Genomic DNA, 22,901 nt, shown 5'->3' on the forward strand with positions numbered 1-22,901 from the left:
GGACCACTATTATAGCAAATATAAAAGAAGGCATGCCAAGTCTACTGCAAATCAGCACAGAAAATGTAGACAGCAATTCCAAATTACAAGTGCATTCTGACCTGCTCTTCAAAGAAACAATAGGTGATGGAATGCAGCAAAGAGCAAGAAGCTGCTTGACAAATGGGCTGGATCGAAAAAGCACAAGAGTAGAGTATCCACAACAAAGAGCATTCCTGAAGGTAAGTGACTGCCTCTTCACAGAATCCTCCCCTTTAGAATAGATACTGAAGTAGTACCTCCCAAAGATGGAGGATTTGTCCAGTATAAGCAGGCTAAGAAATCCTCCAGGTCAGAATGGCAAGAAGGTGTCCAAGCTCTCAGCACCAATTTGCCCATACAAAAAGTGCTTTCAGGCAGTAGCACCAACAAATGCTTTAAGCTCACTCACATGAAGAGCTGAAGTGATCACAATGAGGAAGACAGTATTTAAGGTCAGAAGACGCAACAATTAGATGCACATCGGCTCAAAGAGCATACAAATGAGAAACATCAAGACTAAATTAAGGTCCCACTATAGCATCAAAATCAGTTTGGGAGAAAACATGTTTCAAACATTTAATAAACTGCATCACAACTGGTGATCTAAACAAGAATGGTTTGTTGGTCCAGCAGGTACAAAAAGGCAGAAAGGATAGACCACCAACCTTTAATCATGCCCAGAGGCCTTGCTGAGATAAATCAAACAGACCATCTGAAAATTTATCTTGAAAAGGGTCAGTCTTGCAGGCTCCACAACAGGTCACAAATTTGACTATGGGGCCTGGCGTAAATTGACTTCATACAAGGACACCTGCCTGCCAGGATGACATCTACCACCGGAAGAGGCAGAACAATTGCGGTCAACTGTCACGTATTGAGCTGTGGATTGCACAGTCTCATCTGAAGGCCCTGTCCTTCTGCTGTGGCAGGAGAGCCTCTCAAAGCGGAAGCCTGATCGAAGGGTAAATGCTTTCGGCCAGAAGTCCTGAATCCCACTCTCCGGGCCCAATCTAGAGACATTAGGATAATTTTGGACCAGTCGTTTCAAGCTTTTCAAAAGTTGGTGCAGGTGAGGTAGGGACGGGAAGGTGTACAGGAGTCCTGTGTTCCATTCCAGCCACAATGCATTTCCTAACAAGTGTTCTTTCAGAAGATCCAATTTGCAAAACCAACACTGTGTTCGATGGTGGCAAAAAGATATCGCCAGGGGTTCCCCCCACCTGTGCCACTTCAGGGAAATAGATACCTGGATGCTCCTGCCAACTCAAGAGGCACAAAGCCCTCTTGGCATAGGTCAAGAAGCCTCAGAGCTGGACTGGTCCCAACAGAATGGGGCAATGGCTTCCCTTCGAAGCTCCTTAGATGTTCTTATGGTCTTCAGTGTTTTTTATTTTTTAACCTGTTGTCTTCCTATTCTCTGTGATTCTTCGGAGCTCCTCTGTAGAGCTTCCAGACCCAACGGTGGAAACAAGAATCTGAAGATGGAGACCACGAACAGTAACTTCAGGGGCACAGTTGAACATCACACAAAGGATGGACTTACCACCAAATGATGGTTGACGACGGCCACCCAATAAAAAAAAAAATCAAAAGCACTGGGATGATTCCGGAACCCAACCACTAGATGGAGGAATAATACACAGCATGTGAATCCAGAAAATAAATTGTGCTGCAAAACCCCATTTACAATGTACCTCCTTAACGGATCAATTTCCAGATCAGCATAGGGTTGAAAGACCACTAAGCTTGTAGAAATTCTTCTAACCTGGATCCTTAGTCCTTCTTCTCATTCGCTCTAATGTGCTCTTCAGAGCTCTGTAAAAGCCGTACAGTAGGGTGACTGGCAGAGCTAATACTATAAGAAAGCATTCTTAAGTAAACGGATGCTTTTCAGTAAGCATACCTTCGTAACATTCAGTGTCTAATTTGTGCTGCAGTTTGTCGGGCTGAGCTCTAGTATTTATATCCAACATCCGCCTGTGGCACTTGTTACAACTAATTAACTGTAACTCCTGGTAGTAAACGATCATTAAACCAAGGTGACTTGCTGCTTTATCTAAAGTTAAATTCAATTTATGTGCACAACGAATGATGCTTGTGCTCTTCTTCGGCTTAACATTAAATAAAAGCATAATTAGTCTGCTTTGATTCAAATGTATCTAGGTTAGGATAGGGATAAGGTTTACCACTATTTCAATCTTTTGTTGTTTAAAAACTTGTAGATTCTGTGTTGGTTATTCACACACAATCTTTCCTGCAGCGCATGTAAAAATGACTCGCAGAACATGAAAGGCACAAAGGTGCACACTGAGATACAAGTAATGGACATCATTTTACCGCACTCCCTGCAGGGCTTGAAGCCGGTCTTCTTGGATGACATCGTCGAAGAGACAGGATACAGAGAAGCAGAAATATGCAACAAAATGGCAACAATGTACCAGTAGGCTACAGAAATTCCCGATAACCGTTAGCGTCGACGACGCGGAAAAAAGGGAACTGATGTCATCACGCCGGCGTGGGCCTATTGTAGGCGTCGGTGACGTCAGCGGAGTCGCGAGCGGAGCCGTGTCTCTGTGACGTCCTATCCACGTCGGCGCAAGGCTACGAAAAGAATTTCCGAATGTTGCTGACGCAAGGGGGATATTCACAAGGTGAGGAATCCACACGGCAGATGTATCTATCAGAACAATGTGTATTTGGCAGAAAAGTCACCTGGGAGTAGGGGAGTTTCACCAAGTAAACGCATTCAGATTGTTTCACAGCTGGCGTTCATGCAGGAGTGCCAGAAAATAGTTCACGTAAATGAGGTAAACACCCACAGAGTTTTGGCTCTGTTGGTATTCAGAACATTTGAAATGAGTTCCTTCATATTTACACTTACGGCTAAGCTGTGAGTGGTGCAAGAAATGATGGAAAGTGCATATATATGGCCCAGTTTCATTACAGGTGAAAAAGAAGGGAAACCCCACAAAGAGAAACAAGCATTTGCAATGCAATATGTCTCGCTTTAGGAAAATTTGAGCTATTGGTCTTGTAAATGACAATTTTATATTTATGTGTTGGTTTTGAAAGTAGCGAAATTAATAGCTTTGTCATTTACAATGCCAATACTTTTAACTTTTGCAAATGTGACACCAATAGGATTTGTAATGCAACATGTTTTGTATTTACGTGACTTAGATGTATTGATATTACAAATAACAATGGCTTTTAATTTTTTTTTAAATAATTAATACTTAAATAAAAGTTATTGTAATTTATAATGGCAATAGCTTAAACTTTAGTAAATAACTTTTGTGAAGATTATGTTCAGTGTATTTTATTGTGACAAATGCAAGAACAGAAGTGAAATATTAACATCTTTTTGGGACATTTGTAATAAAGCTTTAAACATTGAGAGAACATTTTTGAACCAGTTGTTGTTGAATAGTTGCTCAGATTGATGCTGTGGTGGTGCTGAGCGATGTTGTGGTGGCAACGAGTGATGCTGTGGCATTCAGTGATGTTGTAGTAGCACATAGTGATGTTGTGGTGCCTGAGTGATACTGTGAGTGATGCTGTGGTGCCCCCGAGTGATGCTGTGGTGCCCCCGAGTGATGCTGTGGTGCCCCTGAGTGATGCTGTGGTGCCCCTGAGTGATGCTGTGGTGCCCCTGAGTGATGCTGTGGTGGTGCGATAGACTGAGGGCGATAGATAGCTAGAGGGAGGGTGAAAGATAGATAGAGGCAGGGTGAAAGATAGATGGAGTGAGGGCGATGGATAAATAGAGTGAGGGCGAAAGATAGATAGAATGATGGCGATAGAGTGAGGGCGATAGATAGAGGGAGATAGATAGATAGAGGGCGATAGAGTGAGGGCAATAGATAGATAGAGTGAGGCAGATAGATAGATAGAGAGGGCGCTAGATAGAGTGAGGGCAATAGCTAGATAGATGGAGTGAGGGCGACGGATAGAGTGAGAGCGATAGATGTGTGTGTGGTTGGGTGTGTGGTTGGGTGTGTGGGTGGGTGTGTGGTTGTGTGTGGTGTGTGTGGTGTGGTTGTGTGTGTTTGTGTGTGTGTGGTTCTATGTATGTGTGTGTGGTTAGAGAACAGGGAGTTAAAGAAGGAGGTGGGAGGAAGAGAACAGCAGATCAGCATGGGAGAAGAGAACAGGGAGTTAGAGAAGGAGGCGGGGTGAAAGAGAATAGCAGATCAGCACAGAAGTGACAGGGAGTTAAAGAAGGAGTTGGGGTGGACGAGAGCAGCAGAGGAGAAGAGAAGAGACCAGGGAGTTAAAGAAGGAGGTGGGGTGGATGAGAGCAGCAGATCAGCACTGGCGAAGAGAACAGGGATTTAGAGAAAGAGGTGGGTGGAAGAGAACAGCAGATCAGCACAGGATAAAATAAGAGAACAGGGAGTTTGAGAAGGAGGCAGAGTGGAAGAGAGCAGCAGATCAGCATGGGAGAAGAGAACAGTGAGTTAGAGAAGGAGGTGGGTGGAAGAGAGGAGCAGATCAGCACAGCAGAAGAGAACAGGAAGTTAAAGAAGGAGGCGAGGTGGAAGAGAGCAGCATAACAGCACAGCAGAAGAGATCATTGAGTTAAAGAAGAAGGCGGGTGGAAGAGAGCAGCAGATCAGCACAGGAGAAGAGAACAGGGAGTTTATAGAAAGAGGCGGGTGGAAGAGAACAGCAGATTAGCACAGGAGAAGACAACAGGGAGTTAAAGAAGGAGGCGGGGTGAAAGAGAGCAGCAGATCAGCACAGGAGAAGAGAACAGGGAGGTAGAGAAGGAGGCAGGGTGGAAGAGAGGGAGGGTGATAGATAGGGTGAGGGAGGGCGGTAGGGTGAGTGAGGGCGGTAGGGTGAGTGAGGGCGGTAGGGTGAGTGAGGGCGGTGGTGTGAGGGTGGTAGAGTGAGGGCGGTAGAGTGAGGGCGTGAGGGTGGTAGAGTGAGGGCGTGAGGGTGGTAGAGTGAGGGCATGAGGTCGGTAGAGTGGTAGAGTGAGGGCGGTAGGTTGAGGGCAGTAGAGTGGTAGAGTGAGAGTGGTAGAGTGAGGGCGTGTGGGTGGTAGAGTGAGGGCGGTAGAGTGGCAGAGAGAGGACAGTAGAGTGGCAGAGAGAGGACGGTAGAGTGAGGGCGTGAGGGTTGTAGAGTGGTAGAGGGATTGTGGTTGAGTGGTAGAGGGATTGTGGTTGAGTGGTAGAGGGATTGTGGTTGAGTGGTAGAGTGAGTGAGGGCGGTAGAGTGGTAGAGTAAGTGAGGGCGGTAGAGTGGTAGAGTGAGTGAGGGCGGTAGAGTGGTAGAGTGAGTGAGGGCGGTAGAGTTGTACAGTGAGGGCGGTAGAGTGGTAGAGTAAGTGAGGGCGGTAGAGTGGTAGAGTGAGTGAGGGCGGTAGAGTGGTAGAGTGAGTGAGGGCGGTAGAGTTGTACAGTGAGGGCGGTAGAGTTGTACAGTGAGTGCGGTAGAGTGGTGGAGTGAGGGCGGTAGAGTGGTGGAGTGAGGGCGGTAGAGTGGTAGAGTGAGGGCGGTAGAGTGGTAGAGTGTGTGCGGGAGAGAGGGCGGGAGAGTGAGGGCGGGAGTGTGAGGGCGGGAGAGTGAGGGCGGGAGAGTGAGGGCGGGAGAGTGAGGGCGGGAGAGTGAGGGCGGGAGAGTGAGGGCGGGAGAGTGAGGGCGGGAGAGTGGTAGAGTGAGGGCGGTGGGTTGAGGGCAATAGAGTGGTAAAGTGAGAGTGGTAGAGTGAGTGCGGTAGAGTGAGAGCGTGTGGGTGGTAGAGTGAGGGCGGTAGAGTGAGGGCAGTAGAATGGCAGAGAGAGGGCAGTAGAGGGAGAGCATGAGGGCAGTAGAGTGGTAGAGCGAGGGCAGTAGAGTGGTAGAGCGAGGACGGTAGAGTGAGGGCAGTAGAGTGGTAGAGTGAGGGTGGGAGAGTGAGGGTGTGAGGTCGGTAGAATGGTAGAGTGAGGGCATGAGGTCGGTAGAGTGGTAGAGTGAGGGCGATAGGTTGAGGGCAGTAGAGTGGTAGAGTGAGAGTGGTAGAGTGAGGGTGGTAGAGTGAGAGCGTGTGGGTAGTAGAGTGAGGGCAGTAGAGTGGCAGAGAGAGGGCGGTAGAGTGAGAGCATGAGGGCAGTATAGTGATAGAGTGAGGGCGGTAGAGTGAGGGCGGAGGAGTGGTAGAGTGAGGGCGGTAGAGTGGTAGAGTGAGGGCGGAGGAGTGGTAGAGTGAGGGCGGAGGAGTGGTAGAGTGAGGGCGGAGGAGTGGTAGAGTGAGGGCAGTTGAGTGGTAGAGTGAGGGCAGTTGAGTGGTAGAGTGAGGGTGGTAGAGTCGTAGAGCACCTACAGCAGGACCAATTGTGGCCTCTCGGCAGCAGCAGAGTTCCACGGTAGCCCGTGCATTTATATTCGCCCCACAGATGCTGACGTGTCACCTCCAGCAGTACCCTCTTATGACCACCGTGCGGCAGCAGAGTTCCAGGGTCACCTTGAGTTTGTTTTCGAGTCGCAGATGCACAATATTCACCTCCCTTAGAAGCCTTCATGAAAAGCTCAACAGGGGTCAGTTCACGCTTATTAAACGACTGCTACCAGCCTAGGCCGCCCCCGCTGACGTGCTCATGCATGCAGCCCCCACCCCCCATGAAAGAGCTCATACAAGGAGCACGTGAGAAGGACTCATCTGTCCATAGGAGTGCATTTCGCACAATGTTTCTTTATACTTGGGATAAACAGGAAACAAAAGTCAAAATACCCGTGTTAAAACCTGCCCATCTTACAGAGATGGACGCTGGTGGCATCGTGAAAACGAGACCTATTGCATTGTAAATGCTTGTTTATAGGCACCTAATTCTAATGACAGCCACGCACCGTTTAGACTCTCCTCCTACATTAGCGCCTCTGCTCAGGCATGGGTGCAGTGGCATTGAACCCACCCTAGCAAGACCAGCCCATCCTGTTCTTCCCCATTCTCAAAACGTGCCTCTTTCGTTCTTTAGAGCGCCAAAGAATCAAACGTCTGTTATTAGCTCTTGAAGTAATCCACAGATATTAGACTGGAGAATGTATATAGCGCTTTATCTCGCCTCAGGAGGCAGGAGGCGCTCCAATTCACACCAGTTACTCCCGCCCTTTTTGGTGTGCGTGTTTCTAAAAACAAGTGAATGGTTGTATAGCTACAGATGTGTGGGCTGCAGTTGGGCCTGCAGGGAGAAGTGTGATGCAGTGAAGCCATGTTAGCTATGATGGTGGATGCATTGAGTCCTGGACTTCCCCTCCCCATTGGTAAACGGATGTCTTACAGTCTGTGTGACATCTCCAGCGTACAATAAAAATAATCATAATGTTCAGTGTTGCGTGTTATTAGAATATAGCGTTTATTTTATCGACCTTAGAAGGAAAACGGACTGAGACAGCCCTGCAAGGAAATAAGAATATGCCTGACTGGGTTAGGTAGATAGGAGAAGTAATCACCCTCTTAGGGGACTGGGATGTCTCATTAGTATCGTAAGAGTGCAGTTATCAGCGAAGACTCAAGGCGCTGTAAGAATTCAATATTGCTCCTTTCCCGCCCATTGCAATGAGGACAGGAGTCCCCTGAGCTATATTGGGGGTCCGCACTGGGCGTAGTGTCACCTTGTCCGGTTATTTTGGGCAATAGGGGTGACTGCATATGCCACGCGCCTCGAGACATCCACGTCTGTCTGTGATCACTAACTTAGGTGATTGCGAGTCCTCAGCCCGAGGGTGCTGGGGTGGGGAGGGGGCAGTAGGCAGCATCGAGTGTCACACGGCCGGGACACAGCCTTGAAGCGCGGAAGGTCAGGGTTCCCAGTAAACGAGTCACCCAAAGACAGGCCAAGGGACAGCGCCTTGAGGTGCAACCTCTAGGAGGGAAGGGCAGGAATCTGGTTTTTAGCGCCGAATACCAATATTTGCTCATAACTGGAAAGACAGAAAAGAGACACATGAGAGAGGAAGGAGAGAGGTAAGGGAGTGTAATGTCCTCACACTACAGGGAGGTAAAAGTGTCTGTGAATAGTGACAATTGTCAGCAAGGCGAAAGTGCACAAAAACACACGAAGGTACATTTCAATAGAAGTGAAAGTGGCTGTCAACAGTGACTTGTGAAATGGCTTTGCGAAGGTGCAGACGTGAAATGGGCAAAGCAAAGGCTGATTAAAGTACCCATGTCCTGTGGTTGGCGAGAGTGAAGCGGGTGTGACTCACGACAAGTAATGATCGGTTAAGTGAAATGTCTATGGACAGTGAGTGGTGAATGTTTAAGGTGTGGTTCAGGCCTTAGGTTGGGAGGTAAATCCCTGGAATGACGCAGCATCGCTTGATTATGCAGCGTTCTCAGCAAAGTTACCGCACGTGCAGTGGAGGAGGCCACTGTGCCAGTGCTCAGTACCAGAACGAACCGCCAGCACATAAGCAGGCGTTGCTCACACCACTTGTGTTTCGTGTTGTTTGCTGGGACATGCACCCACGCACTGCGTCCGGGGGCGGACTGCGCGGAGCGTGCAATGGGTAACAAATGGCAGAGTAATGAGAGAGCCTCCGCTCTCCCGTGCATAGACGCACGCGCACCGTGTGAATACTGCTTGTATTTACCGAATAACAGCTGTAAGCAATCTGGGTCCATCAGTCTTGGAAGGCCCGTGGGGGCACAGCATGCCTGGTGAGGGCGGCAGAGCTCTACAGTAAAGGCAACAACCCTGCGCTCTACCTCCTGACGGAGCGCTACCCTGCTGGTGCGAGGTACGCCGAAGAGCAGAGTGTGGAGCTGGGAGGGTGAGTTCTGTTCCTGCCTCCACTTCCCATCGCCTCCCCCTTTGGCCACGCCGTCAGCGGTTGTTTTGATTTAGTTGCTTCGGCCGTGAAATGGATAAAAAAAAAAAACGGCCGCGAATGGTGCACGCGCCACTGCCAGCATATGTCTGCAATTATGGCGGCCGGCCAAACCGCCATAATTGAAGACATATGGGCTTTGGTGCGCGTAACAGACACCAATAGGCCATAGGCGGAGCTACGCGACCGCCTATGGCCTATTGCGTGTTCTGGTATAAAACAGCACGCACCCAAAGCCCAATCAAAATGGACCTTGAAATGCACATGCACTAGCTATGTGGAATTTCAATGTCCATTTTTGAAACCCTAATATAAGGGCTTTTCGCTTGCTTCGCTTGCGAGCCCTAAAAAGGCTTTCCATGTGAAAAAATCTACCAGTTGGCTTCAGAAAGTACTAGCAATTTCCTAACCATACGCATGTACATTGGTCAATATACACACTATGAGTAGAAAAACAGGGTACACAGTAAACGTTTATACATTTCCCCATAGACATTGAGAACAACTTTCAAGACTTAACTAGTCAAATCTCTTTAATGCGTAGGCATTGCACCTGGGGTGTATAATGTCTGTGAACCAAACTTTACTCTCAAAATGTGGCCTAACAGCTAGAGCAATCGAAATAGGATTTTGTGAACCGGGTTAGAGTCTCAGCAGGTACGCTCAACATCTTGTGATTCTGGGCAAATCACTTAATCTCCCCCTGCCTAAAAAATGAATGCATCTGTCTGTAACGCAACTGGTGCTCAAGTAAAGCGCTCTGATACCTTCGAGCCTAGTTAGGCTATATAAAACAAAACAAAAAACAACAAAAAAGCTAGAAAAAAGCAAACTTCAGGAAAAATAATACTAACCGTGCATAACCCTCCAAGAGCTGAGTAAGGCGAGAATATGTTAGCCGAGATTCTGGAACACTGACGAGGAAGGGGTAACCAATATTTTCAGGACGACAAGAGGCTTTGTGATCAGGCCAATGAGTTTTCTGGCAGGTTCTGCAATAAAGCGGTCAAAGAACACAAGTTGATGCCTCCACATTCCAGATTAAACAACACCACAATAAAACATCAAATGAAGAGCCAATGCGAGCAGTTCTTACACAAAGGAAAATAAATGTATGACAATGGGCTCCTGTGAAAGCTAATAATACACTCAAAACTGCAAAGACCAAATGTATTCCTCAAAAACGAGGGGTGGGGCGGGGGGGGGGGGGGGGGGGGGGCGGGAGGGGGAGAGAGAACAAGTTACTTGCCACCAGAATTCCATTTGCGTCTCCCATCTTTGAATTTCCCCAGGCATCGGACTGGATCCAGAAAATTGTTAGTAACTGCCACTGCGCACTAGTGGGTGTTGCCTTGTACTGTGCAACTGCCTTTTCCCTCCTATGAAGGGAAGGTGCGTGTCACAAATAGGTGCCACACTTGTGCACGGATATCAGGATACAACATAGGATTTCGTGCCCTTAGACAAAGAGCATCACATAGGTCCCCTCCACAGAATGGGAAGGAGAGAAGGCGGTGAGGAATCTGCAGTTAAACAGAGTATCCACCAGAAGAATTTCGTTACTTACCCTGTAAGCATCTGTTCTTGGCATGCAGTGCTGTAGATTCACATGTTCCTGCAATCTAGTGTTAGGTCCGGTTGTGTGTAAGTAGTTAATCTTCGAAGAAGTCGTTCGAATCACGAGGCAGAGTGACACCACCTCTTGGTGATAATACGAATGGGCATCAACTCCATTGTTGGATTGTGTTCCCACAGGTGGGTGAGAATGGAGTATAAAGTAAGTTTAAGTAAAGAGATGTCCATGCATATGAAGAGGCAAAGGAACTGCAAAGGCCACAGGTGTCCAGGGAGGAGGGTGGGCATATGTGAATATAAGGGACTACATGCCAATAACGGATGCTTACAGGATAAGTAGCATAATCCATTTGAGGCATTGTTAGACCTGGCCTCGTGGCGTGGTAACCCCCAACCCTCAGCACCCCGATAGTTGCCCCTGTACAGCAGAAACCCCTGGTCGTCCCATCTTCTGTCCGTCCCGCTCCTTCCATGACCCTATCGATAGGACGACCATCCCTGTATCCCGCCATTTATCTCCCCGGTACCGGACGCCCCAACCCGCATCAACCCCGAAGGCCTCCGGTAGCCATCACCCTTCCCTAGATCCCTGACTCCATAGCTCCCTGCAGGACCCTGGCCCCAGCAAAACCCAGGCACCAGACGTGCCATGCCCGGCTGGGGTGTAGAGGGCTTCCTCTGAGTGAGATAGACACCTCTGGCCTCCCCCTGAAGACTGGTTTTGATCGCCCCCTCCGGCCTCCCCGAGAGCTGGCCCCAATCCCTGCTGGGTGTCTGGAAACCCCCGGACCCATCTTCAAAGGATCAATGGGCCGGATAGCAGGAAACCTCGACAATCAGCCCGGGCACCAGATGCCCGCCTGCGAGGGCTCGGACTTCAAATGGGAACAGGACTATAACCAGGGCCGCTCTGGAACTATCGGGCAGATGAATCCTGGATGAAGAGAGACCTGCTCGCGGCTCAACCATCTCACGAAAAGATCGCTACCCGAACATTGGAACCTTTGTGAGCCCTGCTGACTCGGTCACGGCTCCCTCGAACTTTAACAACCTTGGCGTGAGCCCTGCTGACTTGGTCGCGGCTCCCTTGAAACCTCACGCCGCTGCAACAACCTCTGCTTGAGCCCTGCTGACGTGGTCGCGGCTCCCCAAGAACTGAAGGACACTCCGTTCACTCGTGCCTGAGCCCTGCTGACCTGGTCGCGGCTCGAGGAGTACTCTGGTCCGGCTGGACCGACGACGCTACCAAAACAACGTAACTCTGAGAGGGTGAGTGGAGCAACCAGTGCGACCGTGAGGAACCGGAATTGATTTCCGGTTCCGCGAACCATATAGTCTCTGTTTGTAATTAGCGTGATGCATCTAGAATAATAACAAAGAAACGCAAATACTAATATACACACGAAAAGCGGTAATTTAGGAGTTAACATACACCATATTGCATGTTTTTGTACCTGCTTGACTCGACCGACGCCATTTTGTGGCCTCGCTCGATCCCTGCGTTAGCAAGCCCTATCCTTGCATTTTACTAAAGCCGTTCCCAAGGGAAATAGCCCAAATGTTGCAAACTGCTATTTCTGCACGTTGGGCCTGTCAAGGTTATAGGTAGAAGGAGGAGGCAGGATAAGCACATTCCGAAGGGTGCTGCGCGGACTCTCTCGGAGTTAGCCGAAGGGAGTCACCCTCGCAACCTTGCTATAATGAGATGAGCTAAACCAAGAGCGCTTTGTCTCCCATATATGGTCTTTCCCTCTGCACCAACCTGTACCAACTTGTATTTTTCCATCTTCGGTAACAGTTTCGAAATGTAACAGTATATATGTGATGTTCTGACAATGTGCCAGCAGTCTTCTTGGCGGACCTCGTGGGGTTAGGTCGCAAGGAGCTCCTCTGGCAGAGTTTGTTTGTTATAATAAACGATTGGACCTTCTACACTGCCAACCGACTGAATATTTGTAATTGGTATTGGGCTAGTTGTAAGTATGACTCTAATTGGGTTGTAATCATATTTTTCAGTACTTCAACCGATGCCTACAACAGCCCGTATCCCCCGGCTCGAGGATTTAGAGCCGTGCGCCAGATAAGAGTCGTACTGGCCCCAGTACTGTGACTGTCCCGCTTCCCACACCCCTGCAACCAAGAACTTACAAACCCTCGACCTAAATGTAAATATTTGACCTAAAAGTACCTCATAACTACTGCTTGATAAAGAACCGTTTATTCAGTAATCTCTGTGTGGTGCCCATTTATAAAGTGGTGGAATCTCAGCGTGTACGATCCTAAATACGAAGCCCTCTCCTGTAGGGCCTCACGCCTGTGCTCGGCAGAGTTCTTGGGAGAGGCGGGTCACGGGGTGGTCAGGAGAACGACCTCTGTCCCCCCTGGGATCGCCCCTTCTAACAGGCATGTGTGGCTGTAGATACACATGCTTTGCATGGACTGTATAGCAGTGCCCTCCAAAGCAGTGGTTAACTTGTGGGTGTTGCAATTGTTTGAAAGAGTGTACATAGCACTGCCTGACTTGCATTAGTTTGTTGGCTTGCTAGAACATTCACACAATAATGTTTAGTCACAGTGTGGTGTAGTTCATATAGCTGCTTTGCATATTTCAGCTAATAGGATACTGCCCAGGAAAGCCATTGAAGCCCCTATCTTGTGAGTACAGGGTGATCTATGGGGTGGAGGTAAAGCCCCTTTGGCTTTAACGTAAAATGTCTGAATGTTTTTAAATATTCACCTGGCAATGCCCAATTTGGATATGGGCTTTCCTTTATGTGGGGGCAAAAAGCAACAAAGCTGTTTCGTTTTGCGAAAGTCTGTAGTTTTGTTTGTTTGTTTGGTCAAAGGAGTACAACAGGGCTCTCCTAAGATCTAATGTATGCAACTGAGTCTGGTTGGGAAAGTACTCAGGTAACTCAAGTGATGAAGGTGGAAATTAGAGACCACCTTTAGAAGGAATTTTGGGTTGGTGCGAAGGACAACTTTATCTCTGTGGAGCTGGTTAGTGTCTGGAGCTCACTAACACATCTGAGTGAAGTGATGGCAGTTAAAAAAGGGAGAAAAGTGACTTTCCAAGATAGAAATTGAAGGGAGCAGTTTTGTAGTGGTTCAAATTGTGGACAAATACGTCTTGTGAGAACAATGGCAAGATTCCAGGTAGGTGCAGGTATAACCATGGGTGGAATCACGCTCTTAAGACCTTTTATAAAGGCTTTGATGACTGGTACTTTTAACAATGACAGGAGTTGTCGATTTTGCAGATAGGCAGCCACTGTAGTCAGATGTAACCGTGTGGATGTAAATTTAACGCCAGAGAGCTGTAGATGTAGAAGGTAACAAATAATGTTTTGTATCGTAGCACTAAATAGACTGATACTCTTATTATGACAGTAACCAACACATATTTTCCATTTAGCTGCATGGCATGCTCTAGGAGTAGACCTGCCAGCTTCTTTGCGAATGGTCATACACTCAGGTGGAAGATTTAGATAACCAAATTCTATAATTTCACAAGCCAATTCACTAGGTTGAGTTTCTTGAGATGTGGGTGCCCGATTTCTCCATGGTCTGAGTGAGAAGGTCTGGGTTGAGGGGAAGCTTCTCGTGGGGAACTACTGATAGTTCTAGTAGTGTTGTGAACCAGGGCTGTTAGGCCCATGTGGGAGCCACTAGTATGAGTGTAAGAGAGGTTTGTCTGAGCTTCGGAACAAGAAACAGAAGGAGAGGGAAAAGCTTAGGCAAATATACCTGACCAATGTACCCATAGAGCATTGCCCTTGGATAGTGGGTGTCGGAGCCTGAAGGCGCAGTTAGGGCATTTTGAGTTGCCTAGGCTTGTGAACAGATCTATTTGTGCAAATCCCCAACTGTGGAAGTAAGGGAGGACGATTCCGGGGTGGAGTTCCTACTCGAGGACTTGTTGCCGCATCCTGATGAGGTCAGCAAAATCATTTTCTGATCCTGGGAGGTGTTCCCCTAGCAGATGAATATTGTGATGCAGAGCCCAACGTCAAATGGTCTGAGATAGACGTGATAACTGTAGAGAAGGTTTCTCCTTCGTTTTTGTATATAGTACATGGTGGTCATATTGTTAGTCCGGACTAATACAACCTTGCTGACCAGGTGAGTTTGGAAAGCTTTCTTTGCTAGGTGAACAACCTAAGGCTGGAAGAAGTTGATGAGGAGGCTCTATTGTTTGTGTCCCAGAGACCCTGGACTGTGAGATGCGGTCAGTGAGCCCCCCCAGTCTGTCAGTAATGCGTCCGTTGTCAAGGTGATGAGGGGAACTGGGTTGAGGAAATGCCGCCATTTTAACAGACTGTATGTGTTCAACCACTGCAGAGAGGGATGAGTACGACTGTCTATCAGCACTAGATACTCTAATTGACCCTGTGACTGAGACCATTTGTGCTAGACGTTCCTGCAGTGGACGCATGTGTAGCCGTGCCTTGTGGCACCATTGCGATGTATGGCGCCATCATACCAAGAAGGCACATGATAGTTCCAACCATCAACTGTTGATTGACTTGGAAAATTGGTAGTAGCGTTTAGAAATTCTTTGATTCTTGCTGTATTGGGATACGCTAATCCAGGTGTGTGTTTAGGATAGCCACTACTTTCGGTTGAACCTGTAAAGGCTGAAGATGAGATTTTTGGAAATTGATGGTGAAGCCTAGTTGATGTAGCAGGCCAATGGTATTTTGCTCTGCTGGCACAAAGGAAGAATGCTGACTTTGATAAGCCAGTCGTCAACATGTGGAAAGACCTGGATGTTTTATCTGCGTAAATGTGCTGCTATCACTGCCAGGCATTTGGTGAATACTCGAGGTGCCTTAGAAACTCTGAATGGTAAGACTTTGAATTGGCAATGTTTGCTTTCTATCATAAATCTCAGGTATTTACGATGTGCTTATGTAATGGAATGTGAAAGTAGGTGTCCTTTGAATCTAGAGCTGACAAAGTTACCTTGCTAGAGAAGTGGGATTATGTCTTGGAGAGTGACCGTATGGAAATGCCCTGTCAGGATGTAATGATTCAAAGGCTGTAGATGTAAGATTGGCTGTAAAGATCCATCCTTTTTCGGAATTAGGACGTACAGGGAGCATACTCCTGACCCCTGATGTTGTAGAGGGATGTGTGCTATAGTCAATGAGCTTGCCCTCCTTGTCAGGAGGTGGTGTATCAGAAGTAGCTTGGGAATAAGTAAGCTTGTGAGCTTTAGTGATGACAAGCGAGCCCGGTGGTACCTGTCCCCAGATGTAGATGGGGTCGGTTAGAGAGGCTTTATATTTTTTATCCCCCTGGTAGTTCTGATTCTGTCTCGAGCAGGGTCTTTAAAGAAGCCTTCAGTATGGCGTAACATACCCTTAAGAATAGGGAGGTATTGGGTTGCCTATGTGTGGAAGGGAGCGTTTCAAAAAGGAATTCCTCTTCTAGAGGTTCCTTGTATAGCTGGACTTCATGAAAAGTAGCTGCTCTATCAATGAGCTCCTGGGGCAACGTGGAATTATCAGGAGGAGATGGACAAGCTGGGTATAGGTCCCGCTCAGTGCCCCCTGAAGAGTCTACATCATATGCGGCTCAGGGTTGGCTGGGGGTGGTGGTGTACCAAAAGTGCTATTTCCGGTCTCATGTCCACCTGTGTAAGAGTGTGGAGACCGTTGAGCAATTATGTCCAAGGGATCTCCATCAGACTGTGTCATAAAAGGTGAATGTGGTGGTGGTGTATCAATAGTCTCTTTGAAGGAGAGCTTTCTCTTCAATGGCAGTGGAGCTGGAACTAAAGGTTAGGCAAGAATGCACCCTGTGGGGCTGGATGTGAATCTGCTTTTGGCAAGCATCCACTTTTCTTGCAATTTGTGGAGAATAGGTTCCACAGGCTTGACAGGATCAGATTTCGAAGCCGGTTTTGGGGCAGATGTGCATTTCTGTTTTCGGCACCCAAAGTTCAGTTAGATCCGAAGATGGGGTTGGTCAGCTCAGTATCGAAGGTCGACTGAGCACAGAGGTGGACGATGTTGAAGGATTTGGCTGGTGTTTTGGTGACGAGGCAGAGGGTGAGGTGTTCGAATCAGTCTTTTAGTGCAGACCATGGCCTGAAGGCAGTGGTGGACCGAGGGCCTTTTGTTCAGTAGAGACCAAATGTCTCTTACGTTTTTAGAGATGGGGCTGAGGGAAAGAGGCTACCGTACTCATGGATTGTAGAGCCGGCGAACTGTCCTGCGTCTCCATTTCGAGCTCAAGGTCGGAGACGGAACTGCCCTCAATGGAGAACACCTCTTTATCGAAAACGGATGGTTCGGAGAGTTCTACCACCTCTTCCTCAACATCTTGATATCTGTAGATATTGGGAGTGTCTTCAATAATGCTCCACTGCATTTTGCGTCAACGTGCCAGACTGTATTGAAGAGTCATTTTCAAGCATAAAGATGGACAGGTCTTGCAACCCTCCTCCCTGTGTTCTGGTGACAAGCACAGATTACAGACCTACAGGAGATGGGTCCGGGGGTATTCTGCATGGGAGTTTGGGCAGAAACGGAAAGGTGTCTAGTCCATCACCAGCAAAGCACCCTCTAGTGAACCTCGTGTAGACTGAAATGGAGGTCCCAAAGGATGAGGCCCTTGAAGGCCACGGTTGAAGTGCATCAATTCGATAAGCGATATTGTTTTTTTGTATTTTTTCATAGAAGAAACCATTTGGGGATAATATCGCAGCTGCTGTTTAAAAATAAGCGTCCGGGGAGGAGGGAAGAGTTGCCTATGACTTTGATGAGTATTCCCCTGTAAGAGAACTAGGGTTACAGGTAAGTAACTTATCCTTCTCTTCCAAGGGATCCTCATCAATTGTCCTAAGCATTGAATAGAACAACAAGCCCATCCGCTACGCCTGTGGATGAAACCAGCTATTACCCAAACAGATTCCTTAACAAGGCCTGCCCCCCTTGGGCATCTGCTTGAGTGTCTGAATCTAAACAATAATGGCGAACAATGTTGTGAACCGATCGCCATGTGGCAGCCTTGCAGATCTCAGCAATGGGTACATTCCTAAGTAAGCAGCAGTGGCAGTGTTACCCCTTGTTTGTTGACTAACTGGTAAGCAAGGGAGATGCAAGAGAGTATCCCCCTAGAGATAGATTGCTTGGAAGAAGGTAAACCAGTGTCCATTGGCCCATTATTAAGAAACAAATGGCTGGACTGTTATTGGTTTGGTTTTATCAAGGTAAAATCTCAGTACCCTTCAAGGATCTAGGGAGCGTAAAGCCCTTACTGGCAGTGTGGAAGGGTTTGGAAAAAACGTGGGTAGATTAATGGCCTGATTGATATGGAAATCAGAAAGGATCATAGAAAAAAAACTAGGATGTGTTCTCATATCCTCGCTGTTTGAATGGGAAATCAGATACGGTTCCTTTGCACAAACAGCCTGGATTTCACGGACTCGGTGTGGGGAAATGATAGCCATTAAGAAAACGGTCTTCCAGGTAAGGTATTGTGTAAAAGCTCAAAGGCTCAAAGGGCGGGCCCATTAATTTGGAGAGACCACATTAAGCTCCTGTAGGAAACTGACTATGCATATACTTTACCAAAATGAGGTATAGTGTGCACAGAGTCCAGTTGATCCCCAAAAGCTTACAGAGGTAAAAGTAGATAGCACCTCACTCTCTATTTGTGGTAGTGTGAGCTCTCAGGCAAGCCACGGGTGAGGGATCAAAGCTCCTAGGGTTAAGCTCAGGGGGATCCAAGTTAGCACTCAAGGTGCACCCACAGCAGCACTAGGGTGGCCGGGTGCAGGGTGCTGATTTGGTTTCGGGTGCGCGGTTTTCAATAGGAGAACTCCGAAACAAAGACTGCAGGTTCGAACAGGGAGGCTTCCTGGAGGCAACCACCGGTTGGAGAGAAGTTGGGATGCAGGCGGATGCCTGGACACGGTCGTTTGGGCCACCCAAGGCCGTGGGACTTCAGTGCATGGGTGTCTTTAGTCGTCGGGTTTCCTTACCAGTTCAGTTCAGGGGGACCCTCGAGGTAGAGGCTGCAGGCATTGTCGGCAGGCTTGAGGTAGGTCTGGGATCACCAGATCCTAGGTCAGGTGTGCAGGGGGTGGGGGGGGGGGGGGGGGGGCGGGGGAGTGGGGGACATCCTTGTAGTGTTGGGCCACACTCAAACTCAGGTCCTAGGCGTCGGGCGAAGACTCACGGATTTGGCCGAATCCAGAGTCTAGTTCTTGAGCAAGTCTGGTGCTCACAGGAGACGGTGTCTTTTTATGGAAGGCAGGGCAGGTCCTGCGTGTTCTGGGGGCTGCTGGACACGCCGGAGTTCCGCTGAAGCAGGTAAAAGTTGGGCCAGGCCGGCAGGGCTGGGGCCAAGGCAGTTGGTGACTTCCTCTGTCAGCACAGCCTTCTTCTTGCTTATCTGAGGAGCCAAGGTTCGGGGTCGCCTCCAAATACTAAATGTAAGGGCATTTCAAGTAGGTACAGGTCAGGACCAATTGGTCCCTTACTTGGGTTGGGCACACCCCCTATTTTGCCACCTCCCCAGTGGGAGGGGGCATAAGCCTCTCTCTGGTTGGCTGGGTCGCCTATGTTCATGAGTGCGGGAACTGAGAGTTGTGCTTCGCCTCGCCTCCTTCACCAGAGGGGTGGAGATGGCAAAGATGGCACACCTCTCCTCCTATTTAAGTTTTCCTGACGATTCTCCCTCCAAAAGTAGAGGCTAGAATCGGAGGGGGCCAGTTGCTGGGAGAGAAAAATATACGGTCAGCTAACAAAGGCGACAAGCCTTTGAAGCTTCCCCTTGATGGACCCTGCTCATCCTGGGGGCCCAGGCTTGGCACCTCTGCCCAGGGTGTGCTTTGTTTCAGGACTGTGGAAGGCTCTTGACCATACAAAAAGGGGCACTTTCCTACAGCTTCCAGGAAGGACAGGGTGACCTTACAGGAAGGTAAATCTTTTTAAAACATCCAAGGAAGTCCTTGACTATAGGCATTTGGAAAAAAGAGAACTGTGTGGATGACTTTCTGTAAGCTTTAATGGCCACCAGAAGCACTGGATGATGACCAGAGCTGATGCAACACAAGTAGAAATGCTTCCATTTGAAAGCATAAGATCGCCTGGTAGAAGGCCTCCTAGATACGCTCAAGATGTCCATACAGTATTGGGAAAGGCCTAGGTGTCCATATTGCAAGAATTCAGGAGCAATGCCGTAAAGCTGAGATGGGGGGGGGGGGGGGGGGGGGGAGGTTGGAGTGGAAAACCTTCTCCTGTTCGGTCTGCATGGCAAACTCTTATGTGGGGTTCGGGCAGGTGAAGAAGGTCTGAATACCACCACTGGCGAGGCCACTCTGGAGTGAGCAGGATCATTCTGGTGTTGGATTTGTAAAAGTAGTTGATGACCATAGGAATGAGAGGTATGGGAGGAAAACATAGTAATGTATCTGACGAGTTGATCAAAAGAGCATTGGGAAAGGTTGTCAAGAGATGGGGTATTGGTTTTTATCGCCATGACCATTTTTTGATTATGTATAGCTTCGGCATGGCTATATAATAACCTACCAGTTTTTTAACAATGGCTAACCCGGGTGATGGCAACATGTAATCTGGAAAAAGCAATCTTTTCAAGGAAAGGGATCCATAGTAAGGAAGAAGGGTCTTAGGAGGTGGGGACTGCTAATCGACTGGACAGAATCAAGAAGCCAATAAAGTTATGTGCACGATGCACTGCAGTTAAATGTTTGGTGTGTATATATATATATATATATATATATATATATATATATATATATATATATATATATCCTGAGGTTTTTTATCTTCTTCCCTTCTTTGTATTGAATTAAGAAATATGATCTGTACTACTAGTATGAAATTACTTCGTTTAAATGTGTAGCGGGTAGTGGGTGGGGATTGGGGGTTTTCTACATTGGGGTAAAATGATGGTCTTTTTCTCTGTATTATTGATTATTGACATGAAATTGATAATAAAATATATTTAAAATAACAACAAAACAAGAGCATTCCCCTTAGATACTGGTTGGGGAAATTTGGATGCGAAGACGTGACATTCTGTGTTTGCTTCAGCTGAAAACAGGTCAATTTGTGGTGTCCCCCACTGTTGGAAAATGTCCTGAGAGACTTTCTAGTTTAATTCCCAGTCGTGAGCTTCGGTGAAGTTGTGATAGAGGGAGTCTAAGTGCACCTTGAGTGCGCCTGGATGAGATGGTCAGATCTCTGCCAAGGAGCCACGTCCATACGGCTTGAGCTTCCACCTTCACCATTTCATCATCCGCATGTGTACCTATCAATGAATTTCCATTGAATGGCAGGTTCAGTATTCTGTGCTGGGACTCAGGTTTAAGCCCCATTAAGTCCTAGCCAGGAGAAGCGTCACGTACAGATTCCATGGGAGTAGCTGTGGGCTCCTAAATCAGTCATCAGCAGCTGCGCTGGAGACTTGGTTTGACACCAGGCCACCCTCATGGAGGTAAAGCTGAAAATCTTGCCTACACTCCTTTGGCAGTTTTTCAGTAAACCTGGACAGGAAGCCCCATAGCGCTCCGTCATACCTCCCTTAACAGTGCTGAGGAGCTAGACACCTTCATGTGAGATGCGGAGGTGTTGCACATCTTTTTTCCCCAGCGAGTTCATGTATTTACTGTTCTTATTAGGGGGCACTGTAGATGAAGACGTCCCTGGATGAGTCTTACTAGCCACTGCTATTAACACCGAATCATGTGGTGGGTCAGATCTGCGGGGGTCTTTGTTAGGTACCTTATATTTCTTCATGATGCTTGAAGGTACAGCAGCTATCTATGCCGGTGTTAAGAAAGTCTGCAGAGCTGGCTCTAAAAGACCAGGGACCAGCGGTAGCATAGGCCTGGATGATGCCCTATGATGCAATGTTTCAAATATCACAGAAGCCACTGTGACTGGCACAGGCATATAAAAATTTAGTTTTGTCACCCCTCTGGTTAGGACTTCATTAAAGGTGATTATGTCATCCACAGGTGAGATTCTTGCCAGAGGCATTGGAAAATAATCTCGCATTGAGGAACGAGATGCCAGTGGACCATGAGGGAGATCTATGCCTGCGTCTGTGAGATCTTTATGAGCGAGAGCGGCGAGATGTCAACGAGCAAGAGCGGCGAGATGTCAACGAGCGAGAGCGGCGAGATGTCAACGAGCGAGAGCGGCGAGATGTCAACGAGCGAGAGCGGCGAGATGTCAACGAGCGAGAGCGGCGAGATGTCAACGAGCGAGAGCAGCGAGATGCCAAACGATCGAGAGCGGCGAGATGTCAAACGAGCGAGAGCGGCGCGATGTCAAACGAGCGAGAGCGGCGCGATGTCAAACGAGCGAGAGCGGCACGATGTCAAACGAGGGAGAGCAGCGCAATGTCAAACGAGGGAGAGCGGCGCGATGTCAAACGAGGGAGAGCGGCGCGATGTCAAACGAGGGAGAGCGGCGCGATGTCAAACGAGGGAGAGCGGCGCAATGTCAAACGAGGGAGAGCGGTGCAATGTCAAACGAGGGAGAGCGGCGCAATGTCAAACGAGGGACAGCGGCAAGATGTCAACGAGAGAGAGCGGCAAGATGTCAACGAGAGAGAGCGGCAAGATGTCAACGAGCGAGCGGCGCGATGTCAAACGAGCAAGAGCGGCGCGATATCAAACGAGCAAGAGTGGCGCGATGTCAAACGAGCAAGAGCGGCGCGATGTCAAACGAGCGAGAGCGGCGAGATGTCAAACGAGAGAGAGCGGCGAGATGTCAACGAGAGAGAGCGGCGAGATGTCAACGAGAGAGAGCGGCGAGATGTCAACGAGAGAGAGCGGCGAGATGTCAACGAGAGAGAGCGGCGAGATGTCAACGAGAGAGAGCGGCAAAATGTCAATGAGAGAGAGCGGCGAAATGTTAATGAGAGAGAGAGGCGAGATCTAGATGGTGTACGCCAGAGAGGTGTTCTAGATCGTGACCTCTGTGTAGATGGTGATCGTTGCCTCCGTGGTGATCTATGTGGAGTCATTTTTGGAGGAGGAGTATCAGCTGAGACCATGGATAGGAAATAGGTCTGACCGTAGACACTCTGGAGCCAATGCGGTGAAAGGTTGACTGGTTCCTTTGCCAGTCAGCCAGAGGTCTGTTGCACCGGTGTCTACGTCGGCTGGTGGTGCGATGGAGGGTATTGACATCGTACCATTATTATTATTATTAACTGAGCTTATAAAGCGCCTGGTTACACTAGTCAGTGTGTCCCCGCGCTAATAGTGGCCAGAAAGATCCCTAGTACAGCCTGAAGAGAGCAGTTCAATATTTGGGGAACAGATGTGTCTTGAGTTCCTTGCGGAAAACTTTTTCGGACGGCTCCATCCGGAGTCTGAGAGGAAGAGTGTTCCAACTCTGTGCTGCCAGAAGGCGGAAGGATCTGTCGCCCATCCTGGCCCTGCAAGTCTTCGGGATACACATTAGCCCAGTGCCCTCCGACCGGAGGGGCCT

General features: G+C 48.4%; 1 protein-coding gene across 10 annotated transcripts in view; it reads right to left on the bottom strand.

Moving 5' to 3' along the window:
* The window catches only part of USP19 (ubiquitin specific peptidase 19), a 471,392-nt gene that overhangs the window by 144,047 nt on the left and 304,444 nt on the right, over positions 1 to 22,901 (bottom strand). For all 10 annotated transcript variants that reach the window (XM_086939352.1, XM_086939351.1, XM_086939350.1 and 7 more), the window contains one exon: positions 9,699 to 9,836. In XM_086939352.1, the coding sequence (XP_086795478.1) occupies positions 9,699 to 9,836 (138 nt within the window). The remainder of the gene's footprint in view (positions 1 to 9,698; positions 9,837 to 22,901) is intronic.

This window comes from Lissotriton vulgaris, chromosome 9 (assembly GCF_964263255.1).
Source record: "Lissotriton vulgaris chromosome 9, aLisVul1.2, whole genome shotgun sequence".
NCBI classification, from domain to species: domain Eukaryota; kingdom Metazoa; phylum Chordata; class Amphibia; order Caudata; family Salamandridae; genus Lissotriton; species Lissotriton vulgaris.